At 39.1% G+C, this 23669-nt stretch overlaps 1 protein-coding gene across 1 annotated transcript; it reads right to left on the reverse strand.

The window, feature by feature from the left end:
- Positions 1-704: 704 nt before the first annotated feature.
- On the reverse strand, positions 705-23669 carry LOC131219060 (metal transporter Nramp3.2-like). Its single transcript, XM_058214034.1, has 4 exons — positions 22837-23669; positions 22008-22144; positions 21262-21914; positions 705-1526 (listed from the first exon to the last, which is right to left on the reverse strand). Exons 1-4 carry the CDS (start codon positions 23409-23411, stop codon positions 1305-1307), a joined length of 1587 nt encoding a protein of 528 aa, XP_058070017.1. The 5' UTR covers positions 23412-23669; the 3' UTR covers positions 705-1304.

Raw genomic sequence — 23669 nt, forward strand, 5'->3', positions numbered from 1 at the left:
TAAGGTTAGGATCATCTAGAGGTTCAAGGTTTGTTTTGAGTTAAAGATGGAGTCACTGAGGCACCTCATATACACGTTCTTTGCTCTGTGAGTCTTCGGTCTTTAGCTTCCATAGGCTCAACCAGCTACATGACACACGAACTCATGTGATTGACAAATAAAGTGTACAAACGCATTTGATTAGTCGGGATCTGGATTTGCAATCTGCTTCGTTAGTTATTCCCAGGATGTGCTAAAGATCCTTCCCATAAGACCCGTTTAGATTTTATTTTTATTTTTATGTTTTTTGGGCTGACCAAAGACGATTTTACCTAAGTCTAGTTGAAGTTTGATTAGTTCATTCTCATTCTATGTAACTATGGTGCCAGGAGTTTGAATAGTTCATTCTCATTTCTAGGTAACTACGGTGTAGGGTTGAATTTGAGAGGACTCAAACGCAGACCATTCAGAAAATGGGGCTAAATTTTGGACCCATACTCATTAATTGTTGGGTTAGGTCCGATGACCCACCAGGTCGACCGACAAATCTGCGCCCCCTCTGGGTTTCCAGGAGGCAGACAAGCAAAACACATGTTCCTCATTTTTACTTATCATCTTAAGTAAGATCAAACAAGACGTAGGGATGGAAAATGGGACAGCTATCACAATATATAAACTTGTAAAGGCCCAAGGCCCCAGGCCCCAGGCCAAACCTTTCCGCTGCATTTGACAAAGCATCCGCAGACTAATCAAATTCCATATCTACTCTCTGGAAACATTCAAACTCAAAACCTAAAACATGGTGTAATTCTCAGCTTAAAACAACAAACCAAATGCGTGCCTGGTAACATCTAACATGCTTATGGTGCTCGCCCATAAATAAATAAATAAATAAAAAGAAGAAATGCTCTCTCTATAAGCTCAATCCAGCTAGTTCGACTTTACATGCAAATGGGTCACCAAAAAAAAAAAAAAAGAATCTGCTGCATGGGGTCGTTTACATGGGTGCCTGGATAGACATCTCCCAGTAGCCCTGATAGAAAGCATCTGTAACCCTCCACAAGGAGCAAAGAATACCCATTTCTGACTATACAGCAATGGCACCCTCCTTTGTATGGCACAATATGACAAGTTGATCATTTATATTTTGCGATAATAGGTGGAGGGGGAAGCTCCAAGTAAGCACATGGGTTTTGAAAAGGATCAGCATTAAGTTAGAAATATTGGGCTGGAATTGTAATCACCGGGCCACTCGCGATTTTGCTCTTTCTTCTTTTTTTGTTGTATATTCAGGAGATGTTGATTTTTGGGTAACAATTAGACATTCAGTTGCCCGTGTTGGTGAACCTCTTCAAGAATGCTCGGCCAAGCCATGCAGAAAGATCACCATCTCGAAAAACAAGATAAACAATAAATGCAACATATGCTGCTGTGGCGACACATATAACAGAACCAAACCACGGCCCACTTATTTCGGAAGAGATGAAATCCGTCAAAAGATACCCGTTGATCACTATCACAAGCGCAGCTATGACCCATGCCACCGTCTGCACCATATAATGTTGAAAAATGCGTGAGAAAAGCTAAATCCCAAAACATCACAAGAACTGGTGCAACAACAGTGCAACGTAGTGTCTGCAAGGTAGAAAGAGCAGTTCCATTTCTATGCAAAAAAAGAGGCCAGAGGTAGCATTTCTAAGGAGGGTGAAAAGAATGAAAAGTGTCTAGGATTCTATTCAAACAAATTCGCACAAATAAACGCAAAAATAGACATATCATCCTTTTGATAGATTTTGAACTAGAGAAACTAGAAAACATTGAGAAACTTGTGGAGAAGAATCTTCAATTAGCATTAACAGCACATCATCTAATTGACAACTAAATCCCCATGCCGGCTGTTGAAGGCCAATGGCAACATGTGATTACTGATTACAGCATCGATCTGGTTTTGCATGTAATGAACTCTTTCAGGCAGCATTTGGATAAACATGCAAATTGCACTGCAAACACTCAGTTTGAAAGGTAGATAATGAACAACTGTCACAATGGGGAAGTAGCCCTTGAATTCCAGTTGCATTTTTTTTTTCTTTTTGAAGTCAACTGAAAGTAACCAAATAACTAGTTGGAGCCCAGACCCTCAATATAAATGCTAAACGAAACTACAATTTTGTAATGTCCAGTTTACTAGACTAGCAATCACAATTCAAAGTTAAAATGCATCCTAGCAGACTCTTATCTAACCTTTAAAAAATGTTGGCAGTTCAGATTGCAATACAACATTGTAAAAGTCTACTTGTCAAATTCTTAAGACTCACAACACATTGTTGATTTGGGTCAAAGTGCTCTAATCTCCATGAAACAGTTGGAACACATAAGAACCTGATATAGCAATAAATCCTCAACCTATGGTGCCTGAAACTTTCAAGTCCTGGGCATGTACCAATTTTCTTTCAATTGACTCGAAAATAGATTAAACTGGAACTAGACCAGTATAGACTCGAATATCAAGAAATTTTTATTGAAAGTCGGCCAAATATATTACCAGGAAATGTGAGGACCAGAAACAGAAAAGGTTCCCATGAGGTGCAGGAAAAAGTGTCCAAGCATAAACTCGCACAAATCTGAAATTTAGGGAACACACTGATTCTGACTCCAACAGAGTTTGGTCAATGCTCTATGGATCATTACGGCATAATGATGAAACTTCAATCCTAGTTGAGTGTCAGCACTCAGGTCCCTTCCCAAAAGAAGCAAGACATCTTTCAACTTGCCACTGCAACTCTTTTACATTGTAAACAATCACTGATGAGCTTTAATGAGTACAAACACGTAATCATGTTTTCTAGAATATTACATTGCTATCCGAGTTAGGCCATTCAAAGGTGACATCTCAATAAAATCACTAGGCTTCTAAATAGATATAGGGGGCTTCCATCCCCTTGATACAACTGAAAAAGTGACAGTTTAAAAAAAAAAAACTAAGTGAAGGAGTGCACTTAACATGGGAGAATCTCTTGCTTTTCTGCAACCCACAATAAGCATTTGAGTGCCTCTTGCAAGACCATAAATTATTGTCAAATCTGGCAGAAAAAAAAACTCCTACACCCATTTTCCAAATTAACCATTAACAATCCCTCCACCCTAAATGGTCTGCTGTCTAGAGCCGTCAATGGGTACCCAGAACCATGTTGGAATGGATCTGGATCTATTTTTAAACCCACCTCAGAAATCGGGCCAGATCGGGTGCAGGACATCAGACCCGTTTAAAAATCGGGTCGGGTATCAGACACCCATTGGGTACCCAGCGAACTGTATGCACATGATAGGATGATGGTCATGTACCTAGCTCCATCTATAAGATAATGGTTATGTATGTGTATTGCTTATTGCTTATTTTTCTATCACCTCTCCTCAGCTTCCTCACAACTTGTATTTCCTATTTTCTTGAATTCCTATTCCTATTTTCTCTCTCATTTAATAACTAACAGAGTAACAGTCTTAAAAATGTGTATTTCTTATTTTCTCAGTTTCCTCACCTATTTTCTCTCACATTTAATAACTAACCGGCAACAATACATGTCTTTTTGGCTTCCTCTTTCCATTGATGCTCAACCCATACCAGAGTTTCAAAGGCCCGATGGGTACCCAAAACACAGCCATTTCCACTTTCAGAATCATAAATAGAGTACGCAGACCCGTTGGGACCAGACCTGATGAATGAAGTGGACGCCTGGACGTGACCTGAAACCGTCCTGTTGATAGCCCTACTGTTGTCAGATACTTACTCCTAATCCTAACTAGATCATCCAGCCCCTCAGAAAAAAGGGGGAACCCCCAAAGGGCCTAATCCAGAAACCATCCAGGTTCTGGAAAGAGGGAAATAAATAAATAAATAAATAAAAATTGCTTCAGTACCACCTCCTTGATTACCTTGTGGCTAAAATTACAGAAAAATCTGCCAACCCAAACAGGGAGGGTAGACAATTTTGCATAAATCTTTCATCTTCATTATCACAATAAGTGCAAAAACTTCATGTTCATCACCATCCTGGTACTGGGGATTCATCCACATAATGACACCACACAAAAAGTACATGGTTGCCAAAGTATTCTACTATTTGACACGAAGGAACTTGTTCTAATCCTCTATCTTGAAGGGGGAAAAAAAGATTTTTTATTATCTTCTTCAAACAAATCCATTTGCCTCTATGAATTGCCAAAACACTGGAGAAATTTGTGCTGGCGTATCTACCCATGAAGCCACTCAATTTTGAACTTTGCCCAACACTCGTCCTTTCAATTCCAAATTCCTCCATTCCAGGAGATTTGCTGATTCCAAATTACCAAAGCTACAACGAGTGGTTGTCAAGGAAGCCCGACGCTCATCTAATTTGAAATCCAAGCACAGAACTGAATATCTATCTAATGCCCTAGTAGGGCAGTTTCAGACTGTAACAATTCTTTTTTGTTTCTTGAAGGGCTAGTTTGGTTGTTGGGGAACCCTGGTTTTTATAGTTCCCAGGGAATGTTAGGGTTGGCCTAGTATTCCCTGAGGAATGATTTTTAAAAAAATAAAATTGGTTGATACACAAGGTATCCTAGGCAACTAGAGAGAAGTCTAAATTTCTGTTTAAATTCTAGGCTTTCCAATCCCCATCTAAGGCTAGGGCACATTTTTATTTTATTTTATTTTTTATTTTTTGTTGAAAAGCTAGGGAATGGAATTCTTGGGGAATGTAAAAACAAATGAAAAAATATGAACCAAGTGTCTTTTGAAGAAACTGGGCAGTTACTAAGCCAATAAGTATAAAAACCAACAACCAAACACCCCCAATGGGATTGGGCTATCCAAGCATCGTATATTAGCAAAAGTGCTCCTATGAATTAATGAATCTTCAATTTTATAAAATTCCCCAGCAATGAAAGGTTGTAAAAATTATCTAACCAGTGAGTTGATTTAGCATAGCTGGCTTGATGGGGAGGATCCACCCAAGCGTAGGCACCTCCAAGCTAAACACAAGAATCACATAAAGTAAAAAATAAATAATTTAGAATTTTTTTATTCAATTCAAAGCTAACTTCATAGTACTCATCCCTAGCTCTCATATAAGCTTTTGAAATATACATATAAGGAAAATACATAATGTCATTGACAACAAATAACTTATTACCATGGTGTAATGTAACGTCCTTTACGGGGTCATAAAGGCCATTACATAAAGGTAATTGTGGCAACCGTTACATGTTATATGGTTCTAAAGTTCGTAGTAGCCGTTACAGAAAAAATAACATGTAAAGGTCTTAACGGTCGTTATAGCCCCTGTAATGGCCCGCAACGCTCATAATGTCCCCATAACAGTCTGTTATGGGGTCAATATAGGTTTCTCGAGTTTATCCATAAAAATAAAAGAGACTATAATGGCCTTTACAGCCTGTATCGTAAAGGTGACAGTGATAGAAAAGAGATAAAAGAGATAAGAATACATTAAAAATGTTAACTAATGGATTATTCATAGTTATCTAATTGATTTTGGTAGATAATTACCTAAATAAGCTAGTTACTTAAATAGGAGGTTTGGGCCTCCTTACTGATGGGCCGGTTGTTGTGCTTGGGCTTAATAGGATTGGGCCTAGCCCATGGATCGTGGGCCCAAATCAGCCTGCATCAGTCCTCCCCCGCTTGAAAAAACTCGACTCTGGCGAGTTAATAGCCTGATATTGCTCATAAAGGTCGGGATTCAGACGCTAGAAGTATGTGGTTGTGATCCATGTAACATTGGAGAGGTTGTCCTTGCCAATGAACAAGAAACTTCCGATAACCACCTTGGCGTGTGAAAATGATTTGGTCATTGAAAGCATCAACGATCATGTTTGTAAGTGGCAAAACGGTCGAAAATGTGATGGCTTGTTCTTCGATACCATCGTTAGTATGGTGTCCATAATAGATTGAAAGATCTTCCACATTGAAAGTAGGACTGGTAGGTAAATCTGGTGGGAGATTTAAAACATATGGGCTATAACTATGTCACCTTTTGCAAATTCAACAAAGTACATCTTGTATTTGCATGCTACTTATAACTACTTGTGGCAATATTGCATCAAACTTCATCATACACTTATTGCATATGACGGATGAAGTCATTAGCTTCTATGCTTGGTCTTGACTCTACAAATAGAGGAACCAAATCGATTGGAAGACGCAATCGTATACCAATTACTACTTCAAAAGGTGCATCCCTATGGACCTGTTTACTAAGTTATCATCAGCAAATTCATCCATGGGTATTACTGGGTCCCATGTAGCAATATGATCGTGGACAAGGCACCGTAGTAAGTTGCCCAAGCTATAGTTGACCACTTTCGTTTGATCATCGGTTTGAGGGCAGTAGGCACTTAAGAACTGAAGATAGGTTTTCGTTGCTACCCAAAGAGTTTTCCAGAAATAACTCGTGAACTTGATATCACAATCAGACACATTATCTTGGGAAGCCCATGAAGACGAACAATATCTCAAAAGAATAATTGAGCAATCTTGAAAGTATTTGTTGTATTCGAGAATGGTATGAAATGAGTCATCTTTGAAAATCGATCAACCACCACAAATATTGAATCAACTTTCCAAGCAGTCTTTGTCAAACCCAAGACGAAGTCCATGCTAAGATCTTCCCACGAAGCATGTGGGATCAGCAGTGGTTATGAATCCACTATTTTTCTTTTTGCCCTTAACAAGTTGGCAAACCTTGCATAACATGCAATCTTTGCGACCTCTGATTTTAAACAAGACCAGAAGTATCTATCTCCAACAAGGGCTAAGGTGGCATCGCAACTCAAGTGGACACTACACCCATTGGCTTATAACTCCCTCACAACATACTTGCGGATGGATGTATTAAGTAGACAAAGTTCCTCAAAACAAGTAGTCATCATGAATGCTGAAATGTGAGTGTCTCGCAAGCTCTCCACTAAGAACACATGTATAAATACGTCTGAAATCATTGTCATCAACATCAAAGTGTTCCGTATCCGTTACGATACGCCCATAAAGGCTGATACGTATAGGTAACGGCCATAACCATTACGCGATACGGGGGTGAAACGGGACAATTGGTTTTTTTAAAACATATCAGTCGTTACAATGGTCGTAAAGGCCGTTACGGGGCATAACAACCGTTACTCCCATAAAGGTCGAAAAATGACCACTCTTTTTCTTTTTCTTTTTCTATTTAAATAAAGATTTCTCATTTTTTTCACTTTTCTCATTCCAAAACTCTCCCAAGTCATTTTACAACTGATTTTGACCACTCTTGCTATAGTTTTTAATATTAAACCGTAGATTGAAGTGATTTGAGCGAATAGAACCTCCAAGGGCCTTTTTTTAAAAAATTGAAGAAGTAGTATTTATGCATTTTTCTGATTTCTAGTTCTAGTGCTTAATTGTGATGTTTAAACATTAGAAACTTATAATCATGTTCACAAATTCACTAGACAGACTGATACAACACTCTCACCAATGAGTGGATCGTTACACTACCATAAACATGTTCAAAACAAAAAATGAATACGTATTTGGAATATTTACATTATTTTGGATTTTCTAGTTACTTTTTCAGAATTTTTCAAATAAATCTAAATTTTCAACCGTTACGGGATTGTAACGGCCATTATGCCTCCGTATCGGCCGATACAAGTATCAGTAATGGTGGTGACCGTTACAGCCACCGTTACCAATACGGAATACCTTGATCAGCATACACCATATCCCTTCGAACTCAAAACAATGACCACTATCAATGACAATAGATGAGCGTGACGGCTTAGCGTATCAACAACCTAATTGTCCTTACCAGCCTTGTGAGGAATGATTAAAGAAAACTCCTGAAGGTAAGCACTCAATTTGACACGATAAGCATTCATCTTCTGCTGAGAGTTTAGGTACTTGAGTGCTACATGATCAAAATATAGGACAAGCTCTTTGCCAACCAAATAGTAACGCCAATGTCATTAAGTCTGAACAACGGCATAAAACTTCAAGTCGTAAGTGGAGTATCACTACTTCGCATCAACGAGCTTTTCGCTGAAATTCCACACAAAACTTCTGTAAATTGTGGCAAGGCCATGGAAACTACAAACTCCAAAGATAGTGGCAGGTGTCAGCCAATCAACAATGACTTTCACCTTTGCGGGGTACCTCTACACCTTGTGACAAGATAATGTACCCTAAGGGCCTGTTTGGATTCTCGTATAAGGGTGTCTTGTATTGTATCCGGCTACTGTTCATGTATATGTTCGATCAATTTTAGAATACATTCAAATCAACATGCCATGAATCGATGTTTGGATAGGAGGTATTGTTCGGGCAGGTATACAAATTCTTCCTCAGATCAATGTTTGGATACAACGTATTAGGGCTACATATTGTATATATGTATAATATTGATAACACTTGTAGTAGAGCACAATGAAGAGATGGCTACGATGTTATCAGCCGCCAGGCCGTATTTCCTCATCTTGGTCCTGATCCCGCCACCGCTGATGCGGCTGCCGACACCGACAGTGGGGCAACCCCAGCCGGGAAGCCATGAGAGCCGCTCTTTTGCGCAATCGTGTAGTAGAGTTCGCCGAGTGTTGCTCCAGATTGGACCCATGCCGTGCTTCCTACAAGATCGATGGTAATCGAGTGGTGATTGACAAGATCGAGGATGATGAACGGTTGATTGGGGAGAGAGAGGTTGGATAGCCCTTCATAGTCATGGCCCCCATTTCTAATTTTGATGTTCAAGTCATGGGTTTTGGAGCAGATGATGGATGCTTGGATGTGGGATGCATTTGTGGGTGTGATGATGAAGAGAGGTTTTGGGGTTGTGGGGCCCAAGAATATGAGGTTTTGGATGGAAGATTGGAGGGTTGAGATGTAGGAAGAGGTGTTTAGAGTGTAGATGAGTTGGGAAGTTGTGGAGGGAGTTGGAAAATGAGAGGAAAGGCATTGAAGGAAGTTGTTTTGGATTGGAATTGAAACAATGGAGGACACTGAGAGAAAGAGGAGAGAGATCAGAGCAAGATATGATGAAGAGGTTGATAGGCCCATTTGAGATGGTTTGATTTTGATCGTTGATTGCTCAAGCAGTTACATATATGGCCGGAACAGCATGTCTGATTCCAGCTGCCAATTGTATCTTCAAAGAGATAGCTATGATGTCGCCTGAGAATACAGCACAATGAAGAGACTGCACTGCATGATGCAGTGCCGTCTGAAAACACATTACCGCCATTTGAAAATTTTGATTTGTTGATGTATTCGCACGCATGGTAACCCACGGACGCGAGCTCCAATTCACATTGTATAATGGAAAAATCCATCTTTAATAGAATACTATACGATCCGTACCGTCAATCCAAACAGGCCCTAAGAAAACCACTAATGTACTCATAAAGGTACACTTTTTAAAGTTGATGTAAAAGCGCTTGTGACAAAGGACTTTGAAGATAAGACTTAGGTGATTAAGGTACTCCTTTCATGACTTACTGTAGATAAGAATGTCGTCAAAATTGATAACAACAAACTTACCAATAAAATAGTGCAGCAACTGGGTCATGACGCGCATGAAAGTGCTAGGCATGTTTGTGAGACTGAATGGAATAACTAGCCACCTCACCTTAAATGTCGTCTTTCATTCATCAGTAGGTCGAATGTGAATCTAGTGGTATCCACTACAAAGATCAATCTTAGAGAATATGATAACACCTGGCAAAGTCCAACATATCATCAAGCTGAGGAATGGGGAAACGGTACTTCATTGTGATTTTATTAATAGCTCGACTGTCTACACATGCGCCAACTTCCATCCTTCTTGGCGTAAGGAGAGCTGGCACCACACATGGGTTATGCTCTCTAAGATGTAGCCCTTTCTAAGCAACTCGTCAACCTGATGCTTCAACTCGGCGTGCTTGGCGGGACTCATTTGATATGCTGGTAAGTTGAGTAAGGATGCTTCGAGAACCAAATCTCGTGTGCCGAATATCCCGCAACAGAGGCAACTCCTCGAGCAAATCATTGGGGATCAAATCTTGCAAGTCATACAACATAGATTTGGCTTCATCAGGAATAGGCCCATCCTGGTCAATAACAGACTCTTACACCTGTTTTGTGGCTGAAGTGAACATTATGCATTTCTCCTTGCTATCTTCTTCAAACTTCCGCATGTCACATGGTGAGAACACGAGAATTTGAAAGAGCAATCGAGGTCAATGATGAAGGCATAGATGAAGGAGGTGACATAGGTTGCAACAGGCAAAGAAGAATACAATGACCTTGCCATACGAAAGTATAAGTGTTAGCTTCACCGTCGCTTTGTGTCTTTCAGTTAAAGAGCCAAGGTCGACCGAAAAGGATGTGGGTGTCGTTCATCAAAATTAAGTCATACCAAATATCATCCTCGTATATGCTTGTTTTAAATGATACCAAAAACCTTCGAGTCATAGCGATGGCAATGTCGTCAACCCACGCAACCTTATATGGTTTTATATGTGCCTTTTAGTTGGCAACTTAAGCTTATCAATCACCTCTTAGGATACGATGTTCGTTACACTACCGCCATCAATGATCATGTTACATAACTACCCTGACATTTTACCCGCATATGGAAAATAGTGGTTCATCACCAATCATCCTCTTCCTCCTTGATGGTGGTAAGGAGGTGGTGTATGATAATAAGGCCTTCATCCTCAGCTTCAACCACAGTTTCAGCAGTAGGGTCCTCTGGCTATAATGCAGGTTCTATATAGGGTTATTCAGTCTCGATGTGCTCATCGTAATACTCAAGTCCGTCCAAGCAGTAGGGGTCCTCATTACCACAATAATGGATGTTCCTGACTTGCAAACACTCATTAGAAAAGTGTCCTATCTATCCACAATGGTAACAGTTAACATCTCGTTGTTCTCTTTTAAGGGATTGATTAAGATTAAGACCTCGACCCCCTGTGTCATGTCCCTACACCGCTGGTTGCTTTTGGTATGAATTATGTGGTGAAGGCCATTGCAAAGGTTGAGGTTACCTTATAAGAGGAGTCTGCATCTGTAGGGGTGGCTGAAAAGGGTGGGGAGGTGGTCAGTAGCCTTGTGGTAGAGTCCGATTGAGATGCGGATCCGAACCCTTTCTCACAAAAGGTTTCCCAACTGCAGAACCAAAGCATCGAAGAGTATGTGGTTGTAATTGTTGTTCAACTCGCTGAGCCTTTTGATGAACATCATCAACTGACTCGAAATCATACATGATTATCTCGCGTTGGATCTCTAGGCGTAACCTCGCTTAATAGCGGTTAGTTGTTACGCAGTCTGTCTTTGCAAGCTTACAATGGACAAAAAGCTCATTGAACTTTTCAATATAGCTGTTCACCAATAAAGTTCCATGTTTGAATGCAAGGAGTTCCTAGAGAAGAGTATCCATGTAATCTGAAGGAAAATACTTACTTTCTAATTTCTCCCTCATGTCGGCCCACCTGGTGATAGCAGGACGACATGATGATATTGTTGTCGTTAATGCTTCATTACCATAGTCTTATTGGGCCCATCAACTTGACCTTGACAAAAGGCCACTTGTTGGACATCATCCATGTCATACCATGCAAAATAATCTTCCAGCGTTGTTATCTAATCAACAAAAGCCTTTGCATCAAGACTACTTGTGAAGTCTGAAACTTAACCCGTATTGATAATATCATCTTTCTTAGGCGTCTCTATCACAATGTCATGGGCTCTCTACAAAGAGTCATTACATGAAGTCGAAAACACTCCCGAGAACCCATACCATTTTGATTCACTGAAGGTTCTGGTTGGTACCCTTGTTATGGCTTTGGATCACCATCAGGATCTATGATAGGATCAGGTTGCTCACCATGTTGTTCTCTATGTAGTTGGTCAACAAGGGTTTCCAAACTAGCTACCCTTGCGAATAACTCGATGATGTAATTGTCTCATTGTTGATGGGCCAGTTGTTAGGCTTGGGCTTAATGGGTTTGGGCCTAGCTCATGGATCGTGGGCCCAAATCAACTTGCAATTCCAGTATAGAATTTCATTACTCCCGTATTGATCCAAAAATAGCTTATTTTCTACATTTTGTTCCTGCTCCCGCTTCCAACTACTAGTATCTAGGATCTAACATATGTTTCAACAATGTAGGAGAAACAAAAATCAAAATTTTGTTTTATTTTGGGTGTTCATATATATATATATATATATATATATATATAGAGAGAGAGAGAGAGAGAGAGAGAGAGAGAGAGAGAGAGAGGCATGCTCACCTAAGCACCTGCGCACGTGCGCACCTTTGCACACGTGTCATGGTCATCTAATCCGAACGGTCCATGTGATGCGGCATCCCATGAAACCCCAAAGGACCAATTTTCACTATGATCTAAAACTCTAGTAGGCCATAGCAAAGAGAGATGCAAATCATGGGAGGAAACCATTTTCTTTTTCCTAGCCCACCAAGTTTTGGATCAAAGTATAAGTTACGCCCTAGGGGTTTCATGGGGTGCTGCATCACATGGACCGTTCAGATTTGGGGCTCACATCACATATGATGAATTCTCAAAAAGTTCACACAAGTTCCGTATGAACTGGTGCGTAGCTGAGCATTTGGCTATATATATATATATGAGAGAGAGAGAGAGAGGAATGCTCATCTGCAAACCAATTCTCGTGAGAACTCATTTCTGGTGATATGAACCCAAAATCTGAACCATCCGCCTGATGTAGCACCTTATGAAACCCTCAGGGGCCAACTTTTACCCTAATCCAAAACTCTAGTGGGCCATGGCAAAACGAAATAGTTTCCTCCCTTGATTTGCCTCTCTTTCATCATGGCCCACCAGAGTTTAAGATCAGGGTAAAAGTTGGGCCCTAGAGGTTTCATTGGGTGCTGCATTAGATGGACAATTCAAATTTTGGGCTCATATCACCATAAATGAGTTCTCAAAAAGTTCGCACGAGAACTTCTGAGAATTGGTGCACAGATGAGCATTCCTCTCTCTCTCTCTCTCTCTCTCTCTCTCTCTATATATATATATATATATATGTGTGTGTGTGTGTGTGTGTGTGTGTGTGTGTGTGCGCGCGCGCGCTTGCGTGTGTGTGTGAATGGTCACCTACTCACTAGTTCTCATGAGAACTTTTTCAGAACTCATCACATGTGATGTGGGCCCAAAATATGAACCGTCCATGTGATGCAGCACCCCATGAAACCCCCGGGGGCCAACTTTCACTCTGATCCGAAACTTTCATGGGCCATGGAAAAAGTAAACAATTTCCTCCCTTGATTTCTCTCTTTTGCCATGGCCCACCAAAGTTTTGGATAACGGTAAAAGTCAGGCTTCAGGGGTTTCATGGGGTGATGCGTCACATGGACGGTTTAGAGTTTGGGCCCACATCACGTGTGATGAGTTTTGAAAAAGTTCTCACGAGTTCTCGTGAGAACTGGTGCGCAGGTGAGCATTCCTCTCTCTCTCTCTCTCTCTCTCTCTCTCTCTCTCTCTTTATATATATATATATATATACACACACACACACACACACACACACACACACACACGCTTCAAATGCTTTCACATCCTTATGCTTGACTCAGAAAATTGAAAGAAAGTTGAACTTGAGGAATTAAGATGTATGCATACCACCTCCACCATCATCATCACCAATTAATTGGATTCAGCCACATGAATCCAATTCTGCCATTCCATCCTATCGAGGACCGTATCCTCAGTTAAAACTATAGTTACATGAAGCATGAAGCAAAATATCAACAAATTCGGGTGCGGGAGCTTGGAATCGTCTCTTTCAAAATGTAAACAAATAGGTAGGAAGCAGTAGCGGAAGAAAGATTCCCAAGCAAGGATTCGAAGTGGGAGTGGCAACTAGTGAGAAGGATCCTGCAATTGAGGTTAAAATATAGGTCATCAAGTCTTTGTTTTTTTACTAGCTCCTCCCTTCACCTTTTAGGGCCTTCAACTTGAACTAACTCGCTCTAAACTGGCATAGTTATTGATCTTCATTGCATGTGACCAAATCGTATAAGTTTACTTTCCCTCATCTTATTACCTATCGGTGTTACTCCCCCAAGCTCCCTTGAATGATTCATTTCTAATTCTATCCTTCCTCATCTTTCCACTCATCCATCTCAATATCCTCATTTCAATATGCTCATCCTATGAACATGTTGTTCCCTAATCGCCCAACATTTTGTCCCTTAAAGCATGGCTAGTCTTGTAGCTATCCTACTAAATTTCCCCTTCAGTCTGATTTATACATAACTCAAGAGGCACATCTCCACTTCTTCGACCCATCTTGAATTCTATGAGCAAAATCTTTCTCAATCCCTCTACTCTCATGAATTATCGTCCAGGATATCAAAAATGGTCATTGTGTGGTACTTCTTGGGCAGCAATCATAACCAAGGTATTCAAAATCAGTTACGTTTCGGCCACAACGGCCGATGCGTAATGGTAACGGTATCAACTGTTACGCGACACGGCCCCAAAACGGGGCACCTCTGTTTTTTGGGTTCGTAATGGCCGTTACAATACCGTAACAAATGTTACGGGCCATAACCCTAAAGAAAAATGAAAAAAATGAAAAAAACCACTTACCTTTTTTTTTTTTCCTTTTCTTCTTCTTCTTCTTCTTCTTCTTCTTCTTATTATTATTATTGGGTTGCGGGACTGCTGCTGCCCTTCTCTCTCTCTCTCTCTCTCTCTCTCTCTCTCTCTCTCGTTTCGGTCCCCTCTCTCTCTTTTCTTTTCATTTCCCTCCCTCTTCTTTTCTTTTTCCAGAAAAAATGAATGGACTGGCATGGCTGTTTCACAACCATGCAGTTTTCTTTTCTCTTTTTTATACTTTGCAATGTACGTTGCATAGTGCACACGCACTATTTTATTATGTGGGGTGGGGCCCACCTTGATTTATGTATAGTAAATCCATGCTATCTATAATTTTTCAGGTTCATTTTAAGGCATGAACCTTGAAATGAAGGGATCAAAATCTCAATTGGATCATGCAATTGGGATTGAATGCCCAACGTTAAAATCTTCTTAGGGCCCATTTTAACATTTATTTTCCATCCAACCTTTCACTTTGGTGAAGGGAGAACACAAATAACAGCTTGATCCCAAAATAAAATGTGTTAAGAAATTTTTAATGGTGGGAATTAAATTCTTATTTTGTGATTCACCTAAGATTTGGATTAGCCTCATTTTTTGGTCCATGCCCTGAAATAAGTAGGCAAAAAGGATGGAACATATAGATATACAACAAATGCATTGAGGTGGGCCCCACTTTTAAAGGCATGCTCACTAGTGGTCCACCGAAGATGTAGATCTACCTGAATTTTTGGACCATACCTTAAAATGAGTTGGCAAAACGGATTGACAGCATGGATATACAAATACATCGAGGTGGCCCGCCTGGCCCACTAGTGGTCCACCTGAGATCTGGATTTACCTCATTTTTTTCCAATACCCTTAAATGAGTTGACAAAACGGATGGATGACATGTATATATGACACATAATCGAGTGAACCCCACATACATGGCCCTAAAAATTTATACACGAGGTATATATCAACTTAAAATTAACCAATTAAATTTTGGGACCATTGTTGCTAAGTCACAATCCCAAAATTAAATTGTTTGAAAAAATTTCACTATTAGTTTGGAGACACTTATTTTTTGAAATAGGACCATTTGATATTTTTCATTTTTCACTGTCTAATAAATGTCCACCAATCCATTAGTGGGATAAGTGCCAATAGATTACATTAATTTGAGGCTAGTTTAGGGCATCAAACGGTCCCCTAATTAGCCCCAAATTGACAACACTATTTACCCCAATTTAATTTAATTTTTTTTTTTAAAAGATCTATTGAGGAAAATGATATCAAATTGTTAGGTATATGAATTACATAATAGGATACAAAAGTCTCTAAACTCTATATATTGAAATGAAATGTATGTGAGTCATGAAGTATGCAATGCACTAGCACTATAAATAAAAGGAAAACTTGAAAATATTAGATGTTTTGGTATTTCATTCATTATAGTAAATTTATATAGATATTATATAGTTAGAAAACTAAAAATAAAAGGTTTGCAGTTAATTCCAGGTTGTTAGGTTCATAAATCCATCAGATAACCCGATATAGCATCCTTATCAAAGAGTGGACCGTTACACCACCATAAACATGTTCCAAATTATAAATGAATGCATATTTAGAATATTTAGAATATTCCGAAATTAATGGATATTTTTTTATAATTTTTTGACCTTTTTTTTTTTTTTTGCACGGTTACACCCCGTATCGGCCGTTACGGCCCCGTATCCATATTGGTAACGGTGGGCACCGTTACGCCCACCGATACCGCAACGGAACACCTTGATCATAACAACTTCCTTGTTTTCACTCCTATCATTACTAAAATTGCATCCCATGTACTTTTTTGTTTGACTAATTTAAAAACCTTTAGATTCTAAAGCATCCCTCCATAGTTCTAGATTTGTGTTTCCCCCCTCACTCGTCTTGTCAATCGAAACTATGGGATCTACACACAACATACGCCTCTTGTAAATGCCTCGTTTACTCGTCCATAACCAACACAAAAAGATATGGGTTCACTACCAACCAATAGTGAAAGCTTACAGTAATTGGAAACTCACCTACCTCTACACTAGCATTTGTTACTGCTCCCTCATACATATCCTTAAATCAATATATCCTCTCGAGACTCCTTCCTTTTCCAATGCCCACCAAAGTATGTAAGAAATTGGCAGCTAATAAAACCTAGTTTAGCTATCCATTTACATCATACAATGTGGCCCACCCGATGAATTAAAATGCCTAGAAAATGAGTTGACCGGCTTGATATGGACAACAATAAAAGACAAATCCAGAACCTTGATCATTTAAAGAATCAGGGTTTTAGTGTCCCTAATAGGTACATGATGTGCAAAGAGGGTGACAACTCCATGCATCTTGTTTTGGCGTTGTATGGTGGCTAGCTCGATATGGCCCACTTTCTTTCATCTTTTCAGAAGCACATGGCCCATGAGAGAAGCCTCAGTTATCTCCTATGTAGTTGAATGGAATGTTCCATCCTTGAAAAGAGGAAAGGTGCTTTGGAGGATACTTCTCTTAAGTGCTATTATGTTAAGCATACATAGATTGTCAAATTCCGTAAGACAAAAGCGCCTCAAGATCATTTCACAAGTATGGATTCACAACAATTCTACATGCCTGAAGATCGGCAACTCAAGATCGGCTTAAGATCAAGTTAAGATAACACAACTTCTCAAAGAAATCGTCGCCCGTATTCTAGTCAAAGTTCAAGACTAAATTCAAGACAAAGTGACTCAGATATTTACTATAACACAGGCGGTAAAATCCCAAAAAGACCTTAGGAATAGGTGCTCTCAAAAATTCTATATTTTGAGTTTTTATAAGTGTTTTTGCTTTGGAATTCGGCCAAGCTAACTTTTGGTTCGGCCAGCCTAGCTTCCTCGGCTAGCCCAACTTCAAGCTCAAGCTAAATAACAACTTCTGTTGAAAATTCGGTTAGCCTAGGTTATTGTTCGGCTAGCCTAAGCTTGAAATTCGGCCAGCCTAAGAAAGTTCGGATGAAATTTCAGCAATTCAATCTTTTAGATTTCGCGAAAATTCGGCTAGCTGAATCTTGGATAATTCTTATCCCGTGCAATCCGAAATCCGTTGAACAAAATCCAATGAACTCAGGCTAGTCGAAGCCTATCTTAGGCTAGCTGAAGTTCTAACTTCTTTGCCTAAAATTGAGTCTCTCTCATTCCAAAGAACAATGAAATTTTACTTTAATCCTTCTGCAAGAAAGAGAGTGATGCAAGACACATGATTTAATGCTAGCATGCAACACGGAGACTATGAAAGAGTCCATAAAGGAATTCAATTAACAAAAATGCTAACCTACCAATTAATTAAGAGTAAATAATAGGAGAAATAAAATCTGATTTAACCTAAATCACATGCCCGCATGCTAAGCAATCACATAAATCAATTAAAACTAGGACCGATTGAAAGATAGAACTTCCAATTTAGCATATGCATGTTCCACACTCAATGGACATATTTGTAGGCTTTATGATAAGGGTTAGGAAAGGAGAAAATCTGAAATTAGGAAAATTAGGGTTCATGGGAATTAGAAATTTTGGAATTAGGGTTTTTAAGAAATAAGAGAAAATAGGAAATTGAAAATCTAGGGTTTAGAAGGTTGTAATGGGAAGGAAATGAAGAAGACGAGAAGAAAAAGAATAATACCTTTCGGAAAAGAGAGAGGAATGATGTAAGAAGAAGAATACCTTTCGAAGATGAGGAAGACGAAGGATGTACCTTGGGGAATCCACCACCAAACAAGTTTGTCCGTATCGACCCGTTATGAAAAAAAGGTACCATATCAGCCATGGTGTGTCGTAAAGGTTGTTACAGGGCCGTAAAGGCGGTTACGTAAAGGTATGACAACCATTACACGTTACGGGGTTGTAATGGCCGTAACAACCGTTATGGAAAAAAAATGACCCGTAATTTCCATTAATGGCACGTTACATCCCCTATAAAGGCCATAATAGCCCCTTAATGGTCTATTACAGGACATATATAGGTTTTTCATACTTTTTAATCAACATTACGGGGTAGATACAGGTTTTTCGGGAGTTTTTTCAATAAATAAAAAATAAAAAAGAGAGACTGTAACAGCCGTTACGACCGTTATGCCCTGTATCGTAAAGGTAACAGTGGTGGCCGTTACAGCCACCGTTACCGTTATGGAACACCTTGATATCAGCCCATATCGGCCATATCGGCACTGATATTTTATAATCGTATCGTTTCAACCGATACGCCTAAAAAAAGACTTTTTTTTTCTCTTCTCCTTTAATTTCTTTACAGAGAGGGATTGTTTTAAATGCATTTTTGACCAGATCTAGGTCAGATTTGAAGATTGAAATTTTTTTTTTTGGCATCAAATCAAAGAATCGAAGCTCCCTAGTCCAGTTTTACAATAATTGAAAAAAACAAAGGTTAAAAAAATATATATTTATTTTTTATTGTTTCGATCTACAACCTCATGGAAACAACAATATAAATTAATTCGATCAGATCTTTAGTTGATTTGATCTAGATTTGGCAAGTTTTCTTTTTAAAAAAATAAATAAATAAATAAAATTATTTACGTAGGTATTTTCTAAAATATTTAGAAACAGTTGTTAATTTATTTATTTTTTACTGATTTTTGTTATAATGCTTGAGTATTAAAAGACTAAGGATCTATTGATTTGTTGAAGATTTGGGGATTTTTCTTTTTTTATTTTTTGATTTACATACGTATTTTCTAAAAATTTCAGAAAAAAATATTTTTAATTAGCTTTTTTCCTAATTCTTGTTAGGATGCTTGAGGAGTATTAGAGAACTACGGATCTACTAATTTATTGAAGATTTAGGGCAATTTCTTCTTCTTCTTTTTTACTTTTTTATATACATAGGAATTTTTTGAAAATTTTAGAAAAAATAAATAAATTAGTTTTTTCTTATTGTTGTTATGATTCTCGAATATTAGAATATGAATATACTAATTTGTTGAAGATTTCGGTTTTTAATTTCTTTTTTATTTACGCGTGTATTTTCTAAAATTTTTGTAAAACATTTTAAATTGTTTTTAATTTTAATTCTTGTTATGATACTTGAGGAGTATTAGAAGACTATGGATCTAATGATTTCATAGATGCATTGATTAAAAAAATATATTTTCTATATTTTTTATTTTTGAGTTATTTTTTGGACATTTTTTATTTTTTAAAATAATTTTAGAAAAGTTATATTAGTTGATAGATAAATCATATTAACAATATATGATATCAATTTCTGACATATATTAACAATTTATACAAAATAAAAAATAAAAAGTCAATACCATAGCTTACAATAGGTCAACCCGTTAAGACAACATTATTACCAAAGAATAGTCTGATACACCATTGAATACATGATGAAAATAATATATATATATATATATATAAACAGAGAGAGATAGAGAGAGAGAGAGAGAGAGAGAGAGAGAGAGAGAGAGAGAGATTCTTGAATATCTCATTTTTCATATTTTTGTAATATATTTTCTCATTTTTTTGCTTTAAAAAAATTCTGATCGATACAAGCCAATATGGCCCGATATGGCCCAAATACCGATACGTGACGCCATGTCTCATGATTTTTCATCGGGCCGATGCGGTGACCGATACCTTCATTCAAAACCATGATCTTTTCTGCTTTTATTAATGTTAAGGTCACCTGTCAAAAGAATGGTAGATTTCAAATGGCCAAGAGATCCATGATGCCATCGGGGAAGTTATGGTTAGCCAATTTTAAGATAACTAATACAACACCCTACTTCCTTACAACTAATATTTAAACGTCTCAGTCTAGGTTCTTGCGATAATGAGAAATGAACCAAATTTATCCACATGGACAGTTCTAACCTTGCTCAATTTTCTCCCAAATAATTTACATAACCCAGCTTCTTCTTTTTTGTAAGTTTAGTTGGAAATTTGGAATAATTATGTAATTGCTCTTTGGCTTTTGAAGTTCATGTAAATTGTTGACAGAATTTGCCAAGAAGAATTTTCTTTTGTCATGCATGCTGCACACTAAGGCTGTTCACTGCAGTTTATAAAGGATATGGTCCATGATAGCATGAAATGGATGAACAAGATTTGTGTAGCTGACCCCAATTAGTTGGGATAAGGCTTTAGACCATGATGATGATGACAAATCTGATCCAATATTATTATCTATTTCGCTCATTGATTCTTGAAAACAATTCACACATTTTTTTTTGAAATATCAACAAGTTAGCTTTCCAACGAACTAAAATTCATCCAAATCCAACCTTGGATGATTTCTTTTCTAACCATCCAATAAATGCCCAGAAATCTAAAATTTCAGCAACCAAATAAGATTAGTTTTTGGCTAATAATATGTCCAAGCCGATGCACATAATTTGGATGGTTTATTTTGCATAATTTGTATGCCATGTAAGCAATTTCTGAGTAATTTCTAACCACCTGCGTATATCTATCACACTCTGCAGAGAATCAAAGTTTCTCTCAAAAAAGAAGAAGAAGAAGTATAGATAGTCATGGATTATGGTGCTAGATATGTCATAGTAGTAACGAAAATGATAATAACTTGGGTCGGAAAAAGTGGAAGTTGCTACTTACTTTGAGTATCGAGCCGATTTTAAAGGAACCCATGACTTGCTCCTTGGACACCAAAAAAAGAAGCGGAATAAGCGCAAATGGTATCTGAACCGACTGAAGCACATTAAGCCATTCATTCAAGACATCCAACATAGCCTCGGAGGTGTCGAAGACAAGAGCGACAATTATAGTTGGCACAATCGCAAAACTTCGCGTGATTAATGCCCTCAGCCATTTCTTTAACCTGAGGTTGAGAAAACCTCCCATGATGAACTGCCCTGCATATGTCCCAGTAATGGTACTACTCTGCCCGGCTGCTAATAACCCAACTCCCCAAATATAAAGGATTGGAAATATCCCACCCCCGTACTTCTGTTGAAGATACTGCCCAGCATTTGCAAGGCCTATACAATCAGCCTTCTTCGTTCCGTAAAATCCTTTTGCGAAAACCGTTGTCACAAACAAATTGATCATGAAGGAGATGAGGAGGGCGACTGTCGACTCAATAGAATAGTAATTGAGGGCCTCTTGAATCCTACCTTTCTTGTTGGTGTCAATCTTTCTCGACTGCACCAGAGCAGAATGCAAGAACACATTGTGTGGCATAATGACACAACCCACAACACCCACAGCCTGACGTATAGTTCTCGAGCTAAGTTTTGGAACCAAAACACCTGATAAAAGGAGAACCCAACTCAGCTGCAATTGTATAAGATTTGAAAATCAAAGAAAAAGGGGATTCCTTGAACTGAAAGGCATCTACTTACCTATTAGAAGCTCCTTGCCACTGGGTTTGGTTTCACCAAACATCCATGCAAAAGAAAGCGCCATTGTTGCAATGAGAACCACAAAAACGGCTTCCAATTTCCTCACCCCATAGTTCTCAAGAAATAGAAAGATGAAACTGTTCACAAGAGATCGAACCCAATTCAGACTTAGTATGGACCTAGTAGTCCATGGCACTGCCCCAAACCATAGTCCTCACCCACCCTTGGCAATTTGAACTGTTCATCCAATGGCCCACAGTACAAAAATCACACTGATTGGACAATTTTAACCATCCAATTTATCAAATTTTATTTTGCAGGATCAGAATTCAAAACCTGTATGTTATTGTGATGCCTAGCTGATCTTCTAACCACACCAATTACCTATGGTTTCATCACTTTAGTGGGATCCACTGAACGAAGGGCTCCAATTACAAGGATGGAGCAATACGTGGACTACAAACGATAAGCCAAATGAAAGACCCTAGGTAATCCAAACCGTTAATCCAGCAGGCCACACTATATATGGTCCTTGAAAAAAAAAAAAAAACTCACTGGACAATCCTAACCATCCAATGAACTGAATTTCATAGGATATTTTCACAGATTTAGCTCCATAGCAAGAGTGGGCCCACAGACACTGTGAATTACTTAGTTTTCAAAATCCAAACCCTAAGTTTCGGCCAAAACAAACAATTCCAATTCTATACGGAACTTCAAAATTATGAATAGTCAATGCAGGAACAGAATCAAGGAGAGAGAGAGAGAGAGAGAGAGAGAGAGAGAGAGAGAGAGAGAGGGAGGGAGGGAGGGAGGGAGAGAGAGTCACCAATCCAACGCAGTAATTACGACGCCGGCCCAAAGCGGCAGCACCCCATGGCTCAGAATCTGGATAGCGATTGCACTCCCGATCACCTCCTGGATGTCGGCCCCGATCAGGGCCACCTCAGCCATTACCCAGAGCGTGTAGCTGGCCCATGGCGGGTATTCCTCTCGGCAGAGCTCGGCAAGGTGCCGGCCCGTGGCAACACCGAGCCGGGCGGACAGCAGCTGGATCAGGAGACCCATGATGGTGGCCCACATGAGGAGCCAGAGGAGCGAGTACCCGGCGATGGCCCCCGACTGGAGATCGCCCTCGAGGTTGCCAGGATCGAGGAAGGCGATGCTCATGAGGAAGCCAGGGCCGGTGAAGAGCCAGAGCTTCTTCCATGAGAAGGGTGGGATCGAGGACGAATCCGAGCCGTCGCACGAATCGTCTGTCCAGATCGAGACCAGAATCTGCTCGTGGGAGTCGTAGGCTTTCTCTGCGTCGTCGGATTCGAATCCTTTTCCTTCTGCTGGGATTAGAGGAGAAGGAGTTGCGAGTAAGCTGTCTTCTTCTGCTTCTTGGTCATTGGTAGCCATGAATTTTTATGGAAGGGGGTTTTCCGCAAAAATAAAAATAAAAATGAGAAGACCTTTCTGAGGCGGAGAAGTCTTCTTTCTGAGGTTGTTTCTTTCTCTCTGTTAGATCATGCGGTTGGACTGCGCTTTATCAATCGGAATTTTTACGGTTAGCCGTCTTTCTTATAGTTTTCAGGGAAGATGTTCAAAAGGTGCGTCGCTTCGCACGTGATAAATTGGCACCCGTGTGATGGATCCGTGTCCACGATCAACATGATT

Source organism: Magnolia sinica, chromosome 11 (assembly GCF_029962835.1).
Source record: "Magnolia sinica isolate HGM2019 chromosome 11, MsV1, whole genome shotgun sequence".
Classification (NCBI taxonomy): domain Eukaryota; kingdom Viridiplantae; phylum Streptophyta; class Magnoliopsida; order Magnoliales; family Magnoliaceae; genus Magnolia; species Magnolia sinica.